The 19,101-nt window shown below is 47.4% G+C and overlaps 1 protein-coding gene across 1 annotated transcript in view; it reads left to right on the forward strand.

The window, feature by feature from the left end:
- The window catches only part of LOC134910143 (solute carrier family 22 member 2-like), a 176,230-nt gene that overhangs the window by 88,891 nt on the left and 68,238 nt on the right, over nt 1–19,101 (forward strand). Inside the window, exons 7-8 of the mRNA XM_063917833.1 lie at nt 440–654; nt 16,428–16,536. Of these exons, the coding sequence (XP_063773903.1) occupies nt 440–654; nt 16,428–16,536 (324 nt within the window). The remainder of the gene's footprint in view (nt 1–439; nt 655–16,427; nt 16,537–19,101) is intronic.

Below are 19,101 nucleotides of genomic sequence, written 5' to 3' on the forward strand. Positions count from 1 at the left end.
TTGAGGAAAAATGACTTCAGAGAAATTATAGGGTATAGGTGGAATAACCTTCCATCAGAGGTGGTTGAAGCTAAGTCAGTAGAGCAACTTAAACATGCATAGGATAGATATATGGATAACCTTACAAAGAACTAAGGATCAAACAGAGTTGAGGTTACCAAAAGTTAAAAAAAGGGGCAGAATAGATGGGCCAAGATATTCTTATCTGCCATCAAATTCTATGTTTCTACGATCCTCCCTGCCAGGTTCAGTGTTAAATATTAAAAAAACGTTAGTTAAAAAAAGGGTCTGCTTGTGTAAAATCCCTGCCTTTTTATTAATCTCATCCCTACCGTCCCCCAAGTGTACTGGATCCAATCCTGAGTGGGTTGGGCAGTTAAAGCAAGAGCACTGGCTTTAGCTATGAAATTATAATTTTCAACATTTCCTATAATTTCAGGTTTGCATGTGCTGTTATTTACCAGGGACTGATTATGCACATGGGAGCTACCGGTAGTGACATTTACTTCGACTTTTTTGTCTCCGCTATGGTTGAATTCCCAGCTGCCTTTATAATAATAGTTACAGTGGATCGTATTGGCCGCCGGTACCCATGGGCAGTGGGATGTATAATAACAGGACTGGCATGCCTTGTTACTGCTTTCATTCCAGAAGGTGAGCAATATCTACATAAAGGATCAAGCTTATATCCACAAATTACAGTAAAATACCTTTGTGTTTTGATGAGTAAGCTCTGCTGTACATTAATGACTGGGAAAATGGCAGCCGCACCAGTTTCCTGAAGACCTAGTCTCTGGGACAGTGCTAGGGTTTCCTAGTGACCCAAGTTCCCAAAGTCAACTGCTCTGCCACCTAGAGAGGAGGGGGCCCGGATATACAGTAGACTCCACACGGGCCTCCCAGTCACTTGATACAGCCCTGTTTATCCCATTTTTGTGCAGCGGGGTACACTGGGTTCCACAGGGATAACATTAGGGGGGTGGGGGGTGTAGAACTTGATCTTGATCCGAGGCACCAACAGGCTAAAAGCTTTGACTGTTCCCAAGATGCTCAGTGCCGCCTCCTCTATAACCCGCCTCCGTGCACAGGAGCTCAGTTTGGAAGTCGGTGCCTGCAGTGCAGGCAGCTAACAGGCAGGGCTGCTCCTGAAAGGAGCATTTTAAAGAAGATAGAAGACTTAAGGGCTGCAGCAGAGGCACTCTGAGTGCTAGATGTCATTCTGACATCTCCTGCTGCAGCTCCATCACCTCCCCCGGCGGCGCTGTATACTCCCGCGCCCTGGTTGCCGGGTACTTACAGCGGAGGGCTCCGGTTCTTCAGGTCAGGCACACACACTCACCGCAGCTCTACAGGATTGCGTAGCCGCATCTAGGGAGGAGGTAAGAGGGTCCCCCCGGAGGAACCCGCTGTAAAGCATGATCCGGCATGGCCATTAGGAGGCAGGCCGCGCGTGCTGGCGTGGACACGGTATTGGTACAGGGACCCCACTAGACTACCAGGGCAGGGGCACAGGTCGGTTTCTATAAAAAAACTTTTATTATGGCCCACAGTACCCGGTGGTGAAGTCCAGCAAGGGGATAAGGCTCTGACCTGTAGCCCCTCCCCAGCCCCAGGGCGCCATTTAGAGTAAATGTTCCCGCCCTGGAGCTGCATCTCTCTGTCTCCCTCACTTCCAGTCAGCGTTTGGGCGCCATTACACATGCTGAGCTGATCCTGGGACTGCATGGGCAAAGTCTCCTCTGTAAAGCCGCCTGCAGTATCAGCGCTGTGCATTTTACAGGACACTTAAGTATTCTACATGTCTTTTGACAGTGTTAGTTAAGAAACAGTGCATTACATCAGGGTTATGTAGTACAAGTACCCTGTGATTATACATCCAGTCTTTACTGTGCATTGATATATCTATAAGTCTCTATAGCTTTACTTAGTATTACTTAGTATTGCTAGTCCAGTGCAGTTTTACTGTTTGTCATAATTTCTGCATTGTACATGTGACTGTATGTGTGTGCATATAGCTGCTGCGTGATTTCTACTTCGTGTATCTCACTCAGATTGCTATCCCTATATTCTGTACCCTGAGGAGGGCTAAGTGTGTCAGGGTTATTATTTGATATAGGTGTTTCACAGGATATACTTATTGTGTATTTTTCTCTGTGATTTTCAGTTACTGTATACCTCTTGAATCCTCTGTTTGTGCTATCACACTGCACAGGGGGTTCTTGGTCAGGTTTTATACTGCTGATATTGTACTGTGTTGCCCGTGGTTCATGCTTTCATATTATGTCAGCTTCAAGGTGCGCCAGTTCTGTGGCTGATCCCGCAATATGTGGTGGTGACGCCGTAGACACATTAGAGGAAAACATAGCAGCGGAGGTTTCAGGTTATGGGGGTTCCCTACCCCCAGTAGGTCTGTAGCAATGGGGGTACAGAATGACCCGCCTTGGGCTACTTTCTCTACTTTACTAAATACGCTGGTAACTAGACTTACGCCCCCTATGGGACCTCACGTGCCTGTACTGCCACATATTGTCCCTGCGGTTAATCCGCCATGGGCAGATCCCCTGTCCACTCAGTTACAGCAATTGAATCACTCACTGAACAAACAGAAACCTAACACTTGCCCGCCTAAGACCAAGGGGTCATCTAAGTGGGCCATTACTTCTTCACAATCCACACACATTTCAGATACTTCGTCTGATGAAGATGGCATGTATACTGACTCCTCAGACACTGATCCAGATGCTTCTGATGGGGAATCTGTTTCACAGGTGGACGTTCCTGACCTATCAGAGGCTATCAGGCTGATTCTTTAAATTGATGATGACCCAGAACGTGTCGTTACCTCTACAAAACCTGATAGATTTAAACGTCAGAAGGTTGCTAAATTAGTTCTACCTCATTCTGACCATTTAGTCGACATACGTCAGGAATCCTGGGAAAATCCAGGAAAGAAATTCACACCTCACAATATGATTGCTCGCTATCCCCTCGCTGCGGAGTTAAGTAAAAATTGGGAAACGCCACCGCCGGTGGATTCGCAAGTAGCTCGGCTGGTTGTGTCCTCTGCTCTGCCTGTAACTACAGTAACTTCTCTGAAGGAACCGACGAATAAGCGTATGGAGGGTTGCTTGAAAGCTATTTATACCCTTGCGGGAGCTGTGCATCTGCCCACTATTGCAGCTACTTGGGCTGCATAAGCTATTGAAGCATGGGCTCAGGAGGTGGAAGCAGAGCTGCCGTCCAATTTTTTTGATAATGCTAGACAATGTCTTTCGTATATTGTCACAGCCTCTCATTACATTAAGTAGGTTGCTTCTGATGCCGGTGTTCTGGTGGCCAAGGCTTCTACTACGTCCATTCTGGCTCACCGGATTCTCTGGTTACGGTCCTGGTCTGTGGATCTGGACTCTAAGAAAACCCTGGAGGTGCTCCCTTTTAAGGGGAACATCCTTTTTGGTGAGGATCTCAACAAGATTGTTGCTGACTTAGCTTCAGCTAAGACGGCATGTCTACCTAGTACTGTTCCTTTGGCCCAGGAGGTTAAGAGTACTTCCTTTCGTTTCTTTCAACCTTCAGGTAAAGCAAAGGGTCAGGTGTACCCGAAACAGGCTCGCACTTCCAAAACCACTAAGCCAAAACCTAAAAGTACCTGGGCTGCTCGTCAGCCTGCTTCCAAATCAGACAAGCTTACTGCATGAAGGGGCGGGCCTCCCCCTGGGGGATCCCAGGGTGGGAGGCCGACTTCTAGGGTTAACCCAGGTATGGTTGAAGAACACTTCTGATGCCTGGGTAAGGGAAGTCGTCACTCACGGATATGCCATATCCTTCAAGAATCGTACCCCACATCAATTTTGCCTGACAAATGTCCCTTTGGATCAGGTGAAGGCAAAAACTCTTCATTTGGTGGTACAGTTCCTCCTGGACACAGGAGTGGTAGTGCCAGTGCCTTTGGCTCAGAGAGGCAAGGGGTACTATTCACCGCTGTTTCTAGTCCCGAAACCGAATGGTTCCTACTGGCCCATTCTTAACCTCAAGTCCTTGAACAAATTTGTGAGGGTCTCCAAGTTTCGTATGGAAACTCTTTGCTCTATTGTTCTGGCTTTGGAGCCCAGGGACTATATGGTCTCCCTGGACACACAGGATGCTTACCTCCATATTCCTATTGCCATGTTGTATCAGCAATACCTGCGATCTGCTATTGGCTACTGGCTACTGCGATCTGCTACCTCCATGATCAATTGCGGGCCTTACCTTTTGGATTGACCACGGCTCCGCGAGTATTCACAAAGGTCATGGCGGTAATGACGGCCCTACTCCGCCGACAGTGTGTCAGGATCCTACCGTATCTGGACGACTTGCTGATCATGGCGAATTCCTCAGAAATTTTCCTCCATCATCTGGATCTGACGGTCCATTTTCATCAAGCCCATGGGTGGCTCATCAACTGGAAGAAATCTTCTCTGGTCCCTGCTCAGAGCATGGTGCACTCACAACCAATGGTTGTTCTTGTCTCAGGAGAAGATCCTAAACCTTCAGGACAGAATTCGATGCTTCCTCTCTCACCCATGAGTGTCGATACACTCAGCGATGCAAGTACTAGGCCTCATGGTGTCAGCTTTCGACATTTTATTCCCGCCCTCTGCAGAAGCTGATTCTTGCCAAGTGGGACGGCCTGCCTCACCGGATCAGGTCTCACATGATCTCCTTGTCTCCGGAGGTTCGTCTGTCAATGAGCTGGTGGCTACAGGACCATCGATTGAGCAGGGGTCATCCCTTCCGGATCTCCAACTGGGTCCTTCTGACAATGGATGCCAGTCTGCGGGGTTGGGGTGTGGTGTTGGAGCAACACTCTCTTCAGGGTTGGTGGACCACAGAGGAGTCTCTCCTTCCGATAAACATTCTGGAATTGCGGGAGGTGTTCAATGCTCTGAACCTTGCCTAGCATCTCAAACATAACAGGCCTGTTCAAGTACAGTCGGACAACGCCACCACGGTGGCGTACATAAATCATCAAGGTGGCACTCAAAGCTGCATGGCAATGATGGAAGTGTCAAGGATTCTTCAGTGGGCGGAACGCCATCTGCCAGCCATATCGGCAGTGTTCATTCCGGGGGTCCTCAACTGGGAAGCGGACTTCCTCAGTCATCAGGATGTACACACCGGAGAGTGGAGTCTCCATCTAGAAGTATTTCAACTCCTAGTGGACAAGTGGGGCCTACCAGATGTAGACCTGATGGCGTCTCGACACAATCACAAGGTTCCGGTCTTCGGATCAAGGACAAGGGATCCTCAAGCAGCATTCGTGGACGCACTGGCAATTCCATGGATCTTTCGGCTGCCATACGTATTCCCTCCGGTGTCACTTCTGCCCAGGGTGATAAGGAAGTTCAAGCAAGAAGAAGGAATCCTACTTCTGATCGCTCCGGCGTGGCCCAGATGGCATTTGTTCTCAGACCTACAGGGTCTCTCGTTAGAGCGTCCTCTTCTGCTTCCCCAAGGCCCAGACCTCCTCGTTCAGGGCCCTTGTGTATACCAGGATTTGGCCCGGCTGGCTTTGACGGTGTGGCTCTTGAAGCTTCAGTTCTGAGGGCCAAAGGATTTTCTGAAGTGGTCATTCAAACCATGTTGAAGGCCCGTAAACCGGCTTCGGCGCGGATTTATCATAGGGTCTGGAATTTTTACTTTGCTTGGTGCGCATCTAACAATCATGACACTTACAAGTTTAGTGCGGCCAAACTTTTGGCCTTCCTACAATGGGGACTGGACTTAGGCCTTCGTCTGGCCTCCATCAAGATTCATATTTCTGCCTTGTTGGTATGGTTTCAGAGAAAAATTGCGAGTCTGCCTGATGTTCATACATTCACTCAGGGTGTGTTACGGATTCAACCTCCCTATGTCCCGCCTGTGGCTCCTTGGGATTTGTCGTTTTTGTCGGTGGTTCTGGAGGCCTTGCAAGAGTCTCCGTTTGAACCTCTTGAATCTGTGGACCTTAAGTGGCTTACTTTTAAGGTCTTGTTTCTGCTGGCTATTGCCTCTGCTAGACGGGTTTCAGATTTGGGTGACTTATCCTGTCGGTCACCTTTTCTGATTTTTCACCATGACCGGGCGGTTTTTCGGACATGCCCTGGTTATCTACCTAAGGTGGTGTCTTCTTTCCACCTTAATCAAGAGATTGTGGTTCCAGCCTTTGCTTCTCCTGATTTGTCCTGCAAAGAATGATCTTTGGATGTGGTACGGGATCTCCGTATCTATGTGAAGAGGACAGCCTCCGTTAGGAAGTCTGATTCTCTCTTTGTACTTTTTGGTTTTCACAAACGTGGCTGGCCTGCGAATAAGCAGACCCTGGCCAGATGGATTAGAATGGTGATTGCACAAGCTTATGTACAGGCTGGTATTTCAGCTCCTGCTACCATCAAACCCCATTCTACTCGGTCGGTTGGACCTTCTTGGGCGGCCTGCCATGGTGCGACCCTTGAACAATTGTGCAAGGTGGCTACGTGGTCCTCAGTGAACACGTTCATAAGGTTCTATGCCTTCAATACTTCCGCCTCCCAGGATGCTTCCTTTGGATGCCGGGTTCTTGTGCCCACTACAGTGCATCCCCTCCCATGAGGAACTGCTTTAGGACATCCCCGCTGTTATCCCTGTGAAACCCAGTGTTCCGCACTGCAGAAAAGAAGATTTAAGGTAAGAACTTACCTTTGTTAAATCTCTTTCTGCAAGGTACACTGGGTTCCACAGAGCGCCCACCCTGACGCACATAGCTTCTTTGGGTTTGTATGGCATTTGCCGCTGATACCTTCCTCTGTCGTGAGAATGTGGTGTACGTGGCTACTAACGGTTGTTGTCTCTTTTACCTGCTACTGTATTGGACAGGTTAACAAAACTGAGTACCTGTGCATGGAGGCGGGGTTATAGAGGAGGTGGTGCAGAGCATCTTGGGAACAGTCAAAGCTTTCAGCCTGTTGGTAGCTCGGATCAAGAACCAGCTCTACACCCCCCCCCCCCTCCCGATGTTATCCTGTGGAACCCAGTGTACCTCGCACAAAGATTTAACAAAGGTAAGTTCTTACCATAAATCTCCTTATTTTGTGCTGCAACAAACAAACAAACAAAAATCAAATTAAAGATTACTATTAAATTTATAATAATTTAGTGCTAGTGTAGCCTGCAAATCATATGTCAAAGTAATACAAGATCAAGATTTCTCTTTTCAAGTTCATACAGTATGAATTGCATCAGGGTCGGACTGGCCCACAGGGGAACAGGGGAAACCACCGGTGGGCCCCACTGCCTGTGGGCCCTCCTCCTCTAGGGTTCAGGTTACAGACTCTATCCTAGCAGCATACCCCCGGTGGGCCCTTCATGCCCCAGTCCAACACTGAATTACATACATTACAGTGTAGTCTATAAAAAATAGACATGTAATGTACCAGTCGAAGTGAACGTGGACATATTTACTAACAAGCAGTTAGCTATACCAGTGATTCCTAAACTTTCTTAAATCACGGCGCCCTACAGTATCAGCATTTGTCTTACAGCAACCTTAGGATAAAAGTTTTCTATTGACAAATTTGGGAAAAATATTACACTTAACTGATAATTTTTTCTCTCCAAAAAAAGGTTTGAAATTTTAGGGTTTTTTTTATGAGTGAATTAGGTGAGAACATGTATTTAAACTTATCCACAGTGATAAGTTTATAAAAATATATATATATATATATATATATATTTATATATTTTTTAAAGTTCCCTCCCCAAACATCGGAACATCGCAGCTTTCATTTTAAAATCCAGGACAGCGCCTAGGTAACACGGGGAGAGGGAAGCTTGGGGAGGGTGTGTGTGTTCATTTACACTTTCCCGGTGGCTGCTGCTGTCTGCAGCCGCTGGGTGGGGGTCCTGTCATGCTGCCCGATCAGCAATGAACGGCAGCTAGGCAAACAGTGGGTGAGGGTGCAGGGAGGCAGCTGCACACACTGTCTATCTGACTGGGCTCATTCTATGCGACCAGGTCAGATAAAGCACTTGCTGGTGTGGTTGCATCTGATGCGACCATGCCAGGCAAGTGGTTAAGTAAAATAGGATTTTAATTAACTACCGGTAAATTCTTTTCTTGTAGTCCATAAGGGATATTGGGGAGACTTAGTACAATGGGCTATAGACGGGGTCTAAAAGAGCCGGTGCACTTTAAATTTCTTCACTGGGTGTGCTAGCTCCTCCCCTCTATGCCCCCTTCCACAGGCAGTTATAGGTAAAACAGTGCCCGAAGGAGAAAGGACATATATGAGAGAAGGAACATACTGTAATAACAAGAAGTGGTGAGATTTATACACCAGCACACCACTAACATACAACAACCAGCAATGGCTGGTAACAACAGCAACAGCTGAACAGGTAAACACATAAAAGAAAACCTGCAGAAAAGTCAACGCACTGAGGCAGGCGCCCAATATCCCTTATGTACTACGAGAAAAGGATTTACTAGTAGGTAATTAAAATCCTATTTTCTCTAGCATCCATAAGGGATATTGGGGAGACTTAGAGGGTCATTCTGACCTGATCGCACGCTGCCGTTCATAACAGCGCAGCGATCCTTCGGCTGTCGTTGCCTAGCGATTGCCTCTGCCTGATTGACGTCACACGCAGCCCCTGTGACCTGGACAGCCACGAGAAGCTCCCAAGCCAGCACGCAAAGGCTGCACTGGCTGGGAGTTACTCCTGAAGTGCAAAAGCATTGCAGCTGTGCGTTGCTTTTGTACTTCTGCAGGGGGGGGGGGCTGACATGCAGGGCGGACTAGCCTTGTGCTGGGCGTCCCCCCACATGCCAGTGTGCCTGATTGTAGCCCTGCAAAATTTTTCAGGACTGCGATCAGGTCTAAATTAGGCCCTTAGTATGATGGGGATGTCCCAAAGCTTCCAGAATGGGTGGGAACAACCCTTTTTCTGTGCATCATAGAGCATGAACAAGTAATCCGTCTTTCTGATCTGAGCCGTCCGCCTGACATAGATCTTCAAGGCTCGCACAACATCCAATGCCTCCGAAGCGTCAGAATTTGACGGAACCACAATAGGTTGATTCAGGTGAAACGCAGAGACAACCTTCGTCAGGAACTGATGCCGAGTGCGGACCTCCGCTCTGTCCTCGTAAAAGACCAAGCATGGACTTTTACACAATAAAGCCCCCAATTCTGAGACACATCTAGCAGAAGCCACGGCCAGTAACATCACCATCTTCCACGTGAGGTACTTGTCTTCTGCCATCATCAGAGGTTCAAACCAGGATGACTGTAGAAATTACAAAACCACATTAAATTCCCATGGTGCCGTAGGCGGCACAAAATGTAGTTATATATGGAGTACCCCTTGCAAGAAGGTCTGAACTTCTGGCAACAGTGCCAATTTCTTCTGGAAGAAAATTGAGAGAGCTGAAATCTGGACATTAACAGAATGCAGACATAAGCCCTTATCCACACCAACCTGCAGGAAACGTAAGAAACGTCCCAAGTGGAACTCTGCAGGTGGATACGTGTGTTCCTCGCACCAGGAGACATATCTTCTCCAGATATGATGATAGTGTTTTGACGTCATGGTAGCAATAACCTTTTTGGAAAGGCCCTTGTGAGCTAGGATGTTTCACTCAACCTCCATGCCCTCAAAGGAAGTCGCCGTAAGTCTGGGTAGACGAACGGTCATTGTTGAAGAAGATCTCTTCTTAGTGGTAGAGGCCAAGGGTCTTCGATGGACATGTCCAGAAGATCTGTGTACCACGCCCTCTGAGGCCAATTCGGGGCAATCAGAATTGCCTGGACTCCTTGATGTCTGATTCGCTTGAGCACCCTTGGGAGCAACGGAATCGGTGGAAACAGGTAGACCAGCCGGTAAGGTCAAGGCGACGTCAGTGCATCTACTGCCCTCGCCTGAGGGTCCCTGGTTTGTGAGCAATACCAGTGAAGCTCCTTGTTGAGTTGAGAAGACATCATGTCTATTTGTGGTCAGCCCCACCGGTTGATGATCTGACGAAACACCTGATGGTGGAGCCCCCACTCCTCGAGGTGGAGATGGTGATGACTCAGGAAGTCCGCTTCCCAGTTGTCCACTCCCAGAATGAAGATTGCCCACATTGTTCTTACATTTCTTTCCGCCCAGAGGAGTATCTTTGACACCTCTTGCATGCAGGCTCTGCTTTTTGTCCCTCCTTGCCGATTGATGTACACCACTGCTATGGCGTTGTCCGACTGTACTTGGATCGCGTGATCCTTGAGCAGAGGAGAGGCCTGAAGCAGAGAATTGTAGATCACCCTAAGTTCCAGAATGTTGATCGGAAGGAGGGCTTCGTGAGCTGACCACCTGCCCTGGAACTGCGCCCCATTGGGTGACACTCCCCATCCTTTCAGACTTGCATCTGTTGTGAGGAGGATCCAATCCTGAATCCCGAAACTCCGGCCTTTCAGGAGATTGGAGGACTGCAGCCACCACAGGAGGGAAATCCTGGCCTGAGTTGACAGCCGTATCATCCGGTGCATCTGTAGATGTGATCTGGACCACTTTCTCAGGAGATCCAATTGAAATGTTCTGATATGGCATGGAACTTCCCGTATTGAATCGCCTTGTATGAAGTGACCATCTTCCTCAACAATCTTATGCAGAGATGGATTGATACTTGAGCAGGTCGGAGCACCATGTGTTTTCTATAGTGTTCTCGCTTTGTCCTCCGGAAGGAACACCTTCTGGGCCACAGTATCCAGTAACATCCCCAGGAGCAGGAGCCGCTGAGTTGACTCCAGGTGGGACTTCTGTAAATTGAGAATCCACCCATGGTGTGACAGAAGTTGGATAGTGTGGTCCATATGAAGCAATAAAAGCTCCCTGGATCTTGCTTTTATCAGAAAATCATCCAGGTAAGGGACAACATTGACCCCCTGGACCTGGAACATCACCTCCGCCGTTACCTTTGTGAATACCCTCGGAGCTGTGGACAGGCCGAAGGACAGTGTCTGTAACTGGTAGTGGTCTTCCAGCAGGGCAAACCTCAGATAAGCCTGATGAGGTGGCTAAATAGGAATATGAATTTGATATCCAAGGAAACCATGAATTCCTGTTCTTCCAGGCCCGCAATCACTGCTCTCAAGGATTCCATTTTGAACTTGAAAACCTTTAGGTAAGGGTTCAAGGACTTTAGATTCAAAATGGGCCTTACTGAGCTGTCCGGCTTCGGTATCACAAACAGGTTGGAGTAATAACTCCTGCCTCGTTGTGGTATTGGTACTGGAATAATGACGTGGGACTGGACCAACTTTTGGATGGCCAGTTGCAATGTAACTTGCGTATCCTCCAAAGATGGCAAGTTTGATTTGAAAAAGCGTTGGGGAGGAGCACCGTCAAACTCCAGCTTGTAGCCCTGAGAAATGAGGTCACTGACCCAGGTATCCTGGAAGGAAACTTCCCAGATGCAGCTGAAGTGACGCAGTTGAGCTCCCACCTCGAAATACCCTCGGGGTGGGTGGGCATGTCATGCTGGGGACTGGTACTCTGTTCCCGAGAACGGTTGTTTGCAGGTCTTTTTGTCTTACCTCTGGTGCCTCTATTCGCATTGGAGGCACACCTGGCCTTAGATCGAAATCTGTTAGACCGAAAGGACTGAACAGACAACTCGGGTAGGAACGCCTAGCTGGCAGGGCCCCAGAGGGGAGAATTGTATATTTCTGTTCAGTGATTTTGGAAATCCACGTATCCAACTCGACCCCAAAGAGCCATTCCCAAGAAAAAGGGGAGGGATTCCACACTACGCTTGGATTCTACATCTGCTATCCACTGACACAACCACAAGGTCCTGCATGCCGACAATGCCATGACAGCTGTCCTAGCATTAATATTGCCCTTAACTTGAGCGAGTCACACAGGATGCGTGCAGTGTCCTGAATGTCCCTGGAGAGGCCCTCCTGAAATGGAGTAGCCCACGTATGCATGGCATAGGCAATCCAGCAACCCACTATGACTGGCCTTTGCCATACACCTGCTGCTGTGTAGATAGACTTTAGTGCAGTCTCTATCTTTCTGTCCCCAGGGTCCTTTATGGTTAAGGAGCCCTGGGCAGGCAGCACCGCCTTTTTTGACAGTTGAGAGACTGAGACGTCAACTCCCGGGGGCTCTTCCCAGAATTTCCTACCTTCAGGAGCAAATGGGAAAGTGTGCAAAAATAGTCTGGATTTTTCCAGGCTAATTTAAATAGGTCAGCTAACACTGCAGAATTAGGGAAAGTGACATTAGGCTTGTTTTGTGTAAAGAAAAATGACTGCTGTGATGCAGCGTCCTCTAGAGGGAGCTTTAACACATCCCATATAGCCAGAATGAGGGGTTCAATACTCTGAGCAGAAGTGGAATCCCCACTAACGGAATCCAAGTCATCCCCATCCTCCTATATTTCCTCATCTGAATCAGAGCAGGCAAACCACGCTTTTGTGGTCCTGAGTTAGGGAGGGGGTGCTGTGTAACATCTGCCCTAGCAGCTAAGTCTGCAACAGCCTGTTGCAGTAGCTGAGTTTACTGAACATTAGCAATGAGTTGTGATGACATATCAGACATCATAGTCTTAAAATCCCATAACCAGGATGGCTCTGGTCCCTCTCCCCCAGCCCCTTCACTGAGCTGTGAAGATTGGCTGCATTGTTCACATGAAACAGAATCAGATGATAAGGTAGAGAATCTAGTGTGGCATACACTGCATAGTTGGTGTTTACCCATGTTCACAGTAATCTTAGCAAGCCTGCCCTTACTGTATGTGAGAGAAGACATACAGAGAGAGAAGACCAGCACACCCCAGCTATACAGCCCCAGTGAGGCTGTCAGCTTACTATATCACAATGATTTCTGTCCTGTATAGGACACAGATTGTGTACAATAGCGGCTCTCCCCCTTTGCTACACCCTGTACCAGTTTTCCAGTGTGTCTTGTGAGTCAGGAGGAGCTGTGTGTACTTGCTGCTGCTGCATTAAGCAGAGGAAGGTGGCAAAATGTCGCTGGTCCCGCTCTGAGGTAGCTCCGCCCCTCCAATGGCGCTGGAGCTACAGAGATTTTTATACTGGCAATGGGGGTCATTCAGACCCGACCGCGCGCTAGCTTTTTTGCAGCTGTGCGATCGGGTCTGTACTGCACATGCGTATGCTCCACAATGCACAGGTGCATCGGCCGCCAGCAACGGGGATCGCCGGACAGTGGCAGATCTAACAAAGAAAGCGATCACACCGGCGATTGCAAAAAGATTGACAGGAAGAGGCCGTTTTTGGGTGTCAACTGACCGTTTTTAAGGAGTGTCCGGGCGAACGCAGGCGGGTCCAGACGTTTCAAGGGAGGGTTCCTGACGTCAGCTCCAGGCCGGATTGTCGCAGCAGCTGAGTAAGTCCTGAGATGTGCAGAGACTGCACAAACTTTTTTGTGCAGCTCTCTGCACAAGCGATCGCACCACTGCACAGCGTTTACCCCCTCCCCTGTGGGCGGCAACTACCTGATCGCAGCACTGCAAAAAACTGCCTGTGTGCGATCAGGTCTGAATCACTCCCAATGTCTCCTATGTTGTTAAAAAACATCACACAAGTGCTAGTTTAAGCCACCGCTAGCCAGTCTAAACGGGGGCCCTAGTGGGTCCCCCCAGGAGGGTCCCATATACCGTGCCCGCGTTCAGCCGCACCATGAACCGGGTGACCCCACTAGCTGGGCCCCTGGCTTGTACTCACCACAGTCGTCACCTTCAGGCATATGTTAGGGGTGTGGGGCGTGCTGCGATTGCGACAGCTAAGGCGCAGTGCCCCGCTGAACAGACAACCTCTCAGGACGGTGGTCCTGCAGCGGGGAAGCGGCTCTGACACCTCGCAAGGCCGGTGACTGTCCCCCCCAACTCCCATGGTGCAGGTATGCAGTTGCCCAAACAGTATACCGAAAATAATAAAAGTTTAAAAGAAATTGAAGCCACCTTTTTCTAAACTACCTGTGGGAGGGGGCATAGAGGGGAGGAGCCAGCACTCCCAGTGAAGAAATTTTAAGTGCACCGGCTCCTTTGGCTCCCTTCTATACCCCATCGTACTAAGGGGGTAATTCCAAGTTGATCGCAGCAGGAATTCTGATAGCAATTGGGCAAAACCATGTGCACTGCAGGGGGGACAGATATAACATGTGCAGAGAGAGATAGATTTGGGTGTGGTGAAATCAATCTGCAATCTAATTTGCAGTGTAAAAATAAAGCAGCCAGTATTTACCCTGCACAGAAACAAAATAACCCACCCAAATCTAACTCTCTCTGCAAATGTTATATCTGCCCCCCGCTGCAGTGCACATGGTTTTGCCCAACTGCTAAAAAATTTCCTGCTGCGATCAACTTGGAATTACCCCCTAAGTCTCCCCAATGGGGGTCATTCCGAGTTGTTCGGTCGTTATTTTTTTTCCGCAACGGAGCGATTAGTCGCTAATGCACATGCGCAATGTCCGCAGTGCGACTGCGCCAAGTAAATTTGCTATGCAGTTAGGTATTTTACTCACGGCATTACGAGGATTTTTCTTCGTTCTGGTGATCGTTATGTGATTGACAGGAAGTGGGTGTTTCTGGGCGGAAACTGGCCGTTTTATGGGTGTGTGTGAAAAAACGCTACAGTTTCTGGGAAAAACGCGGGAGTGGCTGGAGAAACGGAGGAGTGTCTGGGCGAACGCTGGGTGTGTTTGTGACGTCAAACCAGGAACGACAAGCACTGAACTGATCGCAGATGCCGAGTAAGTCTGGAGCTACTCAGAAACTGCTAAGAAGTGTCTATTCGCAATTCTGCTAATCTTTCGTTCGCAATTTTGATATGCTAAGATTCACTCCCAGTAGGCGGCGGCTTAGCGTGTGCAAAGCTGCTAAAAGCAGCTTGCGAGCGAACAACTCGGAATGACCCCCAATATCCCTTATGAATGCTAGAGAAATTGTGCCTACCTGTCAACTTTTGATTCTGATTGTCCACATGTTTTATAATTGGCAGCCACCAGCACTGGTTTTGCCTATCACTTTGACCATAAATGGATTGATTTGGTCCTGGACCACCAAACCAAGGCACCATTGCAAGGGCCTCACATCACTGCAAGTTGCCTAGGCAAACAGTTTAGGAACTACTGAGCTATACACAATCTGCAACTTACTATATAAACATTTTTAATAATTCAGTGCATAAACAGATTATCTTGTAGTGTATGACAAACAATTTTGTAAAACAGGTTTATATTCTTATGAGGATGATTATTATTAATAGATGAATTTATCTGAGGTGGGAGGCCTATTTTCCTTTCTCTAGTGGCTGTACATACTAGATTTGGGCTTCCAATAATACAAATAAAATAAAAATATTTTTGAAAAATCTAAAACTGAATATTTTTTTCTGTTCTTTGCAATCTCAGGGTGACCAAAAACAGAACAGGTATTGCAAGACTTCTCATATATTTACCCAAGTTATGATGATTTTGCATCCTATTAGGGGGTTAACACTAGTGATAACTATGTAATCATTGGATGTAACCCTTTGAAGTGAGAAAAAGTCCTATTGGATCACAGGCAGGCTTGTTTGATTGGCTCCCAGGTCTCACCCTCTATTACTTCCCAGTCAATGTTCAGGAATGCTCACTTTTGATACCGTGCATCCAAATCTATACTGCAACTCTGTACATACAAAATAGTGCTGCATGCACGGGGCGACTGAAACACATGCCCAGACAAAAAACAACTGCACAGATATACAGCCGTACACTAAAAAAAGTGCTGTAACCTCCCATGTACACATACGCTATCACTTTATATATCCATTATAAATGACACCCAATGAATGTGCCTTCCAGCAGCAGTGGCTGAACTGAACCTGGATAACAAAACAGCAACATATTAATATAATAAATTACATACACGTTATCTATGCGGGAGCACTTATATCACGTTGTATTTGCTAGTAATAGGGTTGCAATTATAAATATCACACAGTAATAATTACACAATGATGAAACAAGACACAGTAGTATGGAGGAGTCCAATCAGTTAAATGAAGTATATGGCTCATCAGGTGATGTGGTACCTCCTCCAAGGACTAGTATCTAAACATTGTCTTTAAAATAAAAATAGTTCAAATTTCAGGTCATGGTGGGCCCCTGAGGTAGTCCAGTCCCCTCACTGCTGTACCACCTGGACCCTTCTGATGGCAGACCTGGCTGTAGGTAATGAGAGCAAGTACTCAGATTTGTGGCAGTGTGATGTTATGCAATCAAACCACTTAGATTTGATAACACTCCCCCTATGTCTGACGTTCTTAAATGTTGTATTGTAAAGTCATAAAAGAGAGGTAATTATTGAACAAGGATACTCGACAAACAGTGTAGTACATTGTGACTGACATCAATTTTATGTTTATAATGTGCAGGATTACATTGGCTTAGAGTAACGCTGGGATGTGTGAGCAGAATGGGTATTACACTGTCCTATGAGATGATTTGTTTGGTGAATGCTGAGCTGTATCCAACTTTTATCAGGTACATAGTCAACATATTATTATCAGTATCATTTTGCAATAAATTATACACAATATAAAACAGAAATTGCATGAAAAATATACGTTATCATAAGAACTTACCGCTGATAACGGTATTTCTCCTAAGTCCACAGGATCCACAGGATAACAATGGGATATGATGAAGCGACAGCGGATTTGCACCAATCGGTCAAAGCTTTCCGGCCTCCCAGCATGCAATGGGCCCATCCATATATCCCCGCCTCCTGGCTCAGGCAAATCATTTGTATTCCAAAGCTCAAGGCAGGAGCATCATAGATAGCCCTAATCAGGCAATAAGAACACACATGCACACCCTTCCGTACAAGAAGGAAGAGGTTAGTGAATAAAAGGATCCTCAAACCAGGTACGCCAGCGTGGGATCCCTGTGGATCCTGTGGACTTAGGAGAAATACTGTTATCAACGGTAAGTTCTTACCACAACGTATATTTCTCCGGCAGGGTCCACAGGTTATCCACAGGATAACAATGGGATTTCCCAAAGCAATTTAGTGGTGGAGATGCTCCTGATTGGACAGGAGAGTCCTTCGCCCGAATTCAGCATCATGAGAGGCAAAGGTATTCATGGCATAATGTCTAATTGAATGTGTTAATGGAAGACCATGTGGCTGCCTTACATATCTGTTCTGCTGAAGCACCACATTGTGCTGCCCATGATGGACCTGCCTTACGAGTAGAGTGAGCAGAGACATTAGCCGGAACAGGGAGATCAGCTTGAGAATATGCTTCTGAAATCGTCATCCGAAGCCATCTTGCCAGTGTCTGCTTGTCAGCAGGCCATCCTCTCTTGTGAAATCGGTAGAGAATGAAAAGAGAATCTGTTTTTCTCATGACACAGGTACGATCCACGTACTGCACTGCACCAATAAATATAGGTTTGCCAAATTCGGTGATAAATGCGAGTTGAGGAAGGCATCCTTGCTCTGAACATAGTGTGAATTACCTGTTGTGAGAATCCTCTTGACTTCAGGATAGAGGTTTCAAGAGCCACGCCGTCAAAAACAGTTGATCCAGATGTCTGTGATAACAAGAACCCTGTATCAGTAGATCTGGACGTTGAGGGAGCAGAAGTGGAGCATCCACCGACATTCTCTGCAGATCGGTGTACCAATGCCTTCTTGGCCAAGCTGGAGCTATTACTATCACAGCAGCTTTCCCTTGCTTTATCTTTCTCACCACCCTGGGTAATAGGGTGATTGGAGGAAACACATAAGCCATATGAAAGTCCCATCTCACCGACAGGGCATCCACAAAGATCGCTCTGGGATCCTTTGATCTTGACCCGTATGTGAGAACTTTGTTGTTCAGATGGGACCCCCACTTGTCTACCAGAGTCTGGAAGACCTCCGGGTGTAGAGCCCATTCGCTTGCCTGAATGGCGTGTCAACTGAGAAAGTCCGCTTCCCAGCTTAAGACTCCCGTAATGAACACTGCAGACAAGGCTGGATGATGAAGTTCTGCCCACTTTAGTATGTGACTTACCTCCTTCATCGCTTTTCGGCTGCGAGTTCCTCCCTGATGGTTGAGGTACGTTACTGCCGTTGCATTGTCTGAGCGGATCTGGACTGGTTTTCCCAGAAGAATGTCCTTTGCCTGAATTAGTGCCATGTCTATGGCCGAAAGTTCCAATATATTTATTGGCAAGCAACCTTCTTCCTTGGTCCATTGCCCCTGGAACCACAACCTTCCTGACACTGCTCCCCAGCCCTGGCGACTGGCATCTGTCATCAGAAATTCCCAATCTGATACCCAAAAGGGTCTCCCCTTGTCCAGATGGGATGTCTGTAGCCACCAGTCTAATGACCTTCTTACTTCTATAGTAAGAACCATAGTCTGTGTTTTTATCGTCTGATGCAACCCCTTCCATTTGGCCAGAATCAGACGCTGCAGAGGCCTCGAGTGGAATTGTGCATACTCCACCATGTCGAATGTTGACACCATCAAACCCATCACACTCATTGCTGCATGAATGGATACCTTTTGATTGTGTAGCAAGTCCTGAATCCTTGACTGAACCTTAGATATCTTGTTCAGAGGTAACATTTACTCTCTGAAGACTTGAATCCAGTACAGCCCTCAAGTGAGTCATCCGCTGTGACGGAATCAGAGACCATTTTGCCCAATTTATGAGCCACCCGTGCATGTGCAGACACGTTACTGTCTGTTGCAGATGACATAGGAGCGATTCCTGCGACTGTGCCAGGATTAAAAGATCGTCGAGGTATGGAGAAATTCTTATCCCCTGCTGGCGGAGATAAGCTGCCATTACCACCATAATCTTGATAAATACTCTGGGGGCTGTGGCTAACCCAAAAGATAGGGCTAGGAACTTAAAATGCTGTTGGAGGATAGCGAACCTGAGATAGCACTGATGGGACAGTGCTATAGGAACATGTAGGTAAGTATCCTGTATATCCAGGGATACTATATAATCCCCTGGCTCCATGGCCAAAATAATGGAAAGTAAAGTCTCCATGTGAAACCGAGGTACCCAAATGTATTTGTTCAGCACTTTGAGATTGAGAAT

This window comes from Pseudophryne corroboree, chromosome 4 (genome assembly GCF_028390025.1).
Source record: "Pseudophryne corroboree isolate aPseCor3 chromosome 4, aPseCor3.hap2, whole genome shotgun sequence".
Lineage (NCBI taxonomy): Eukaryota > Metazoa > Chordata > Amphibia > Anura > Myobatrachidae > Pseudophryne > Pseudophryne corroboree.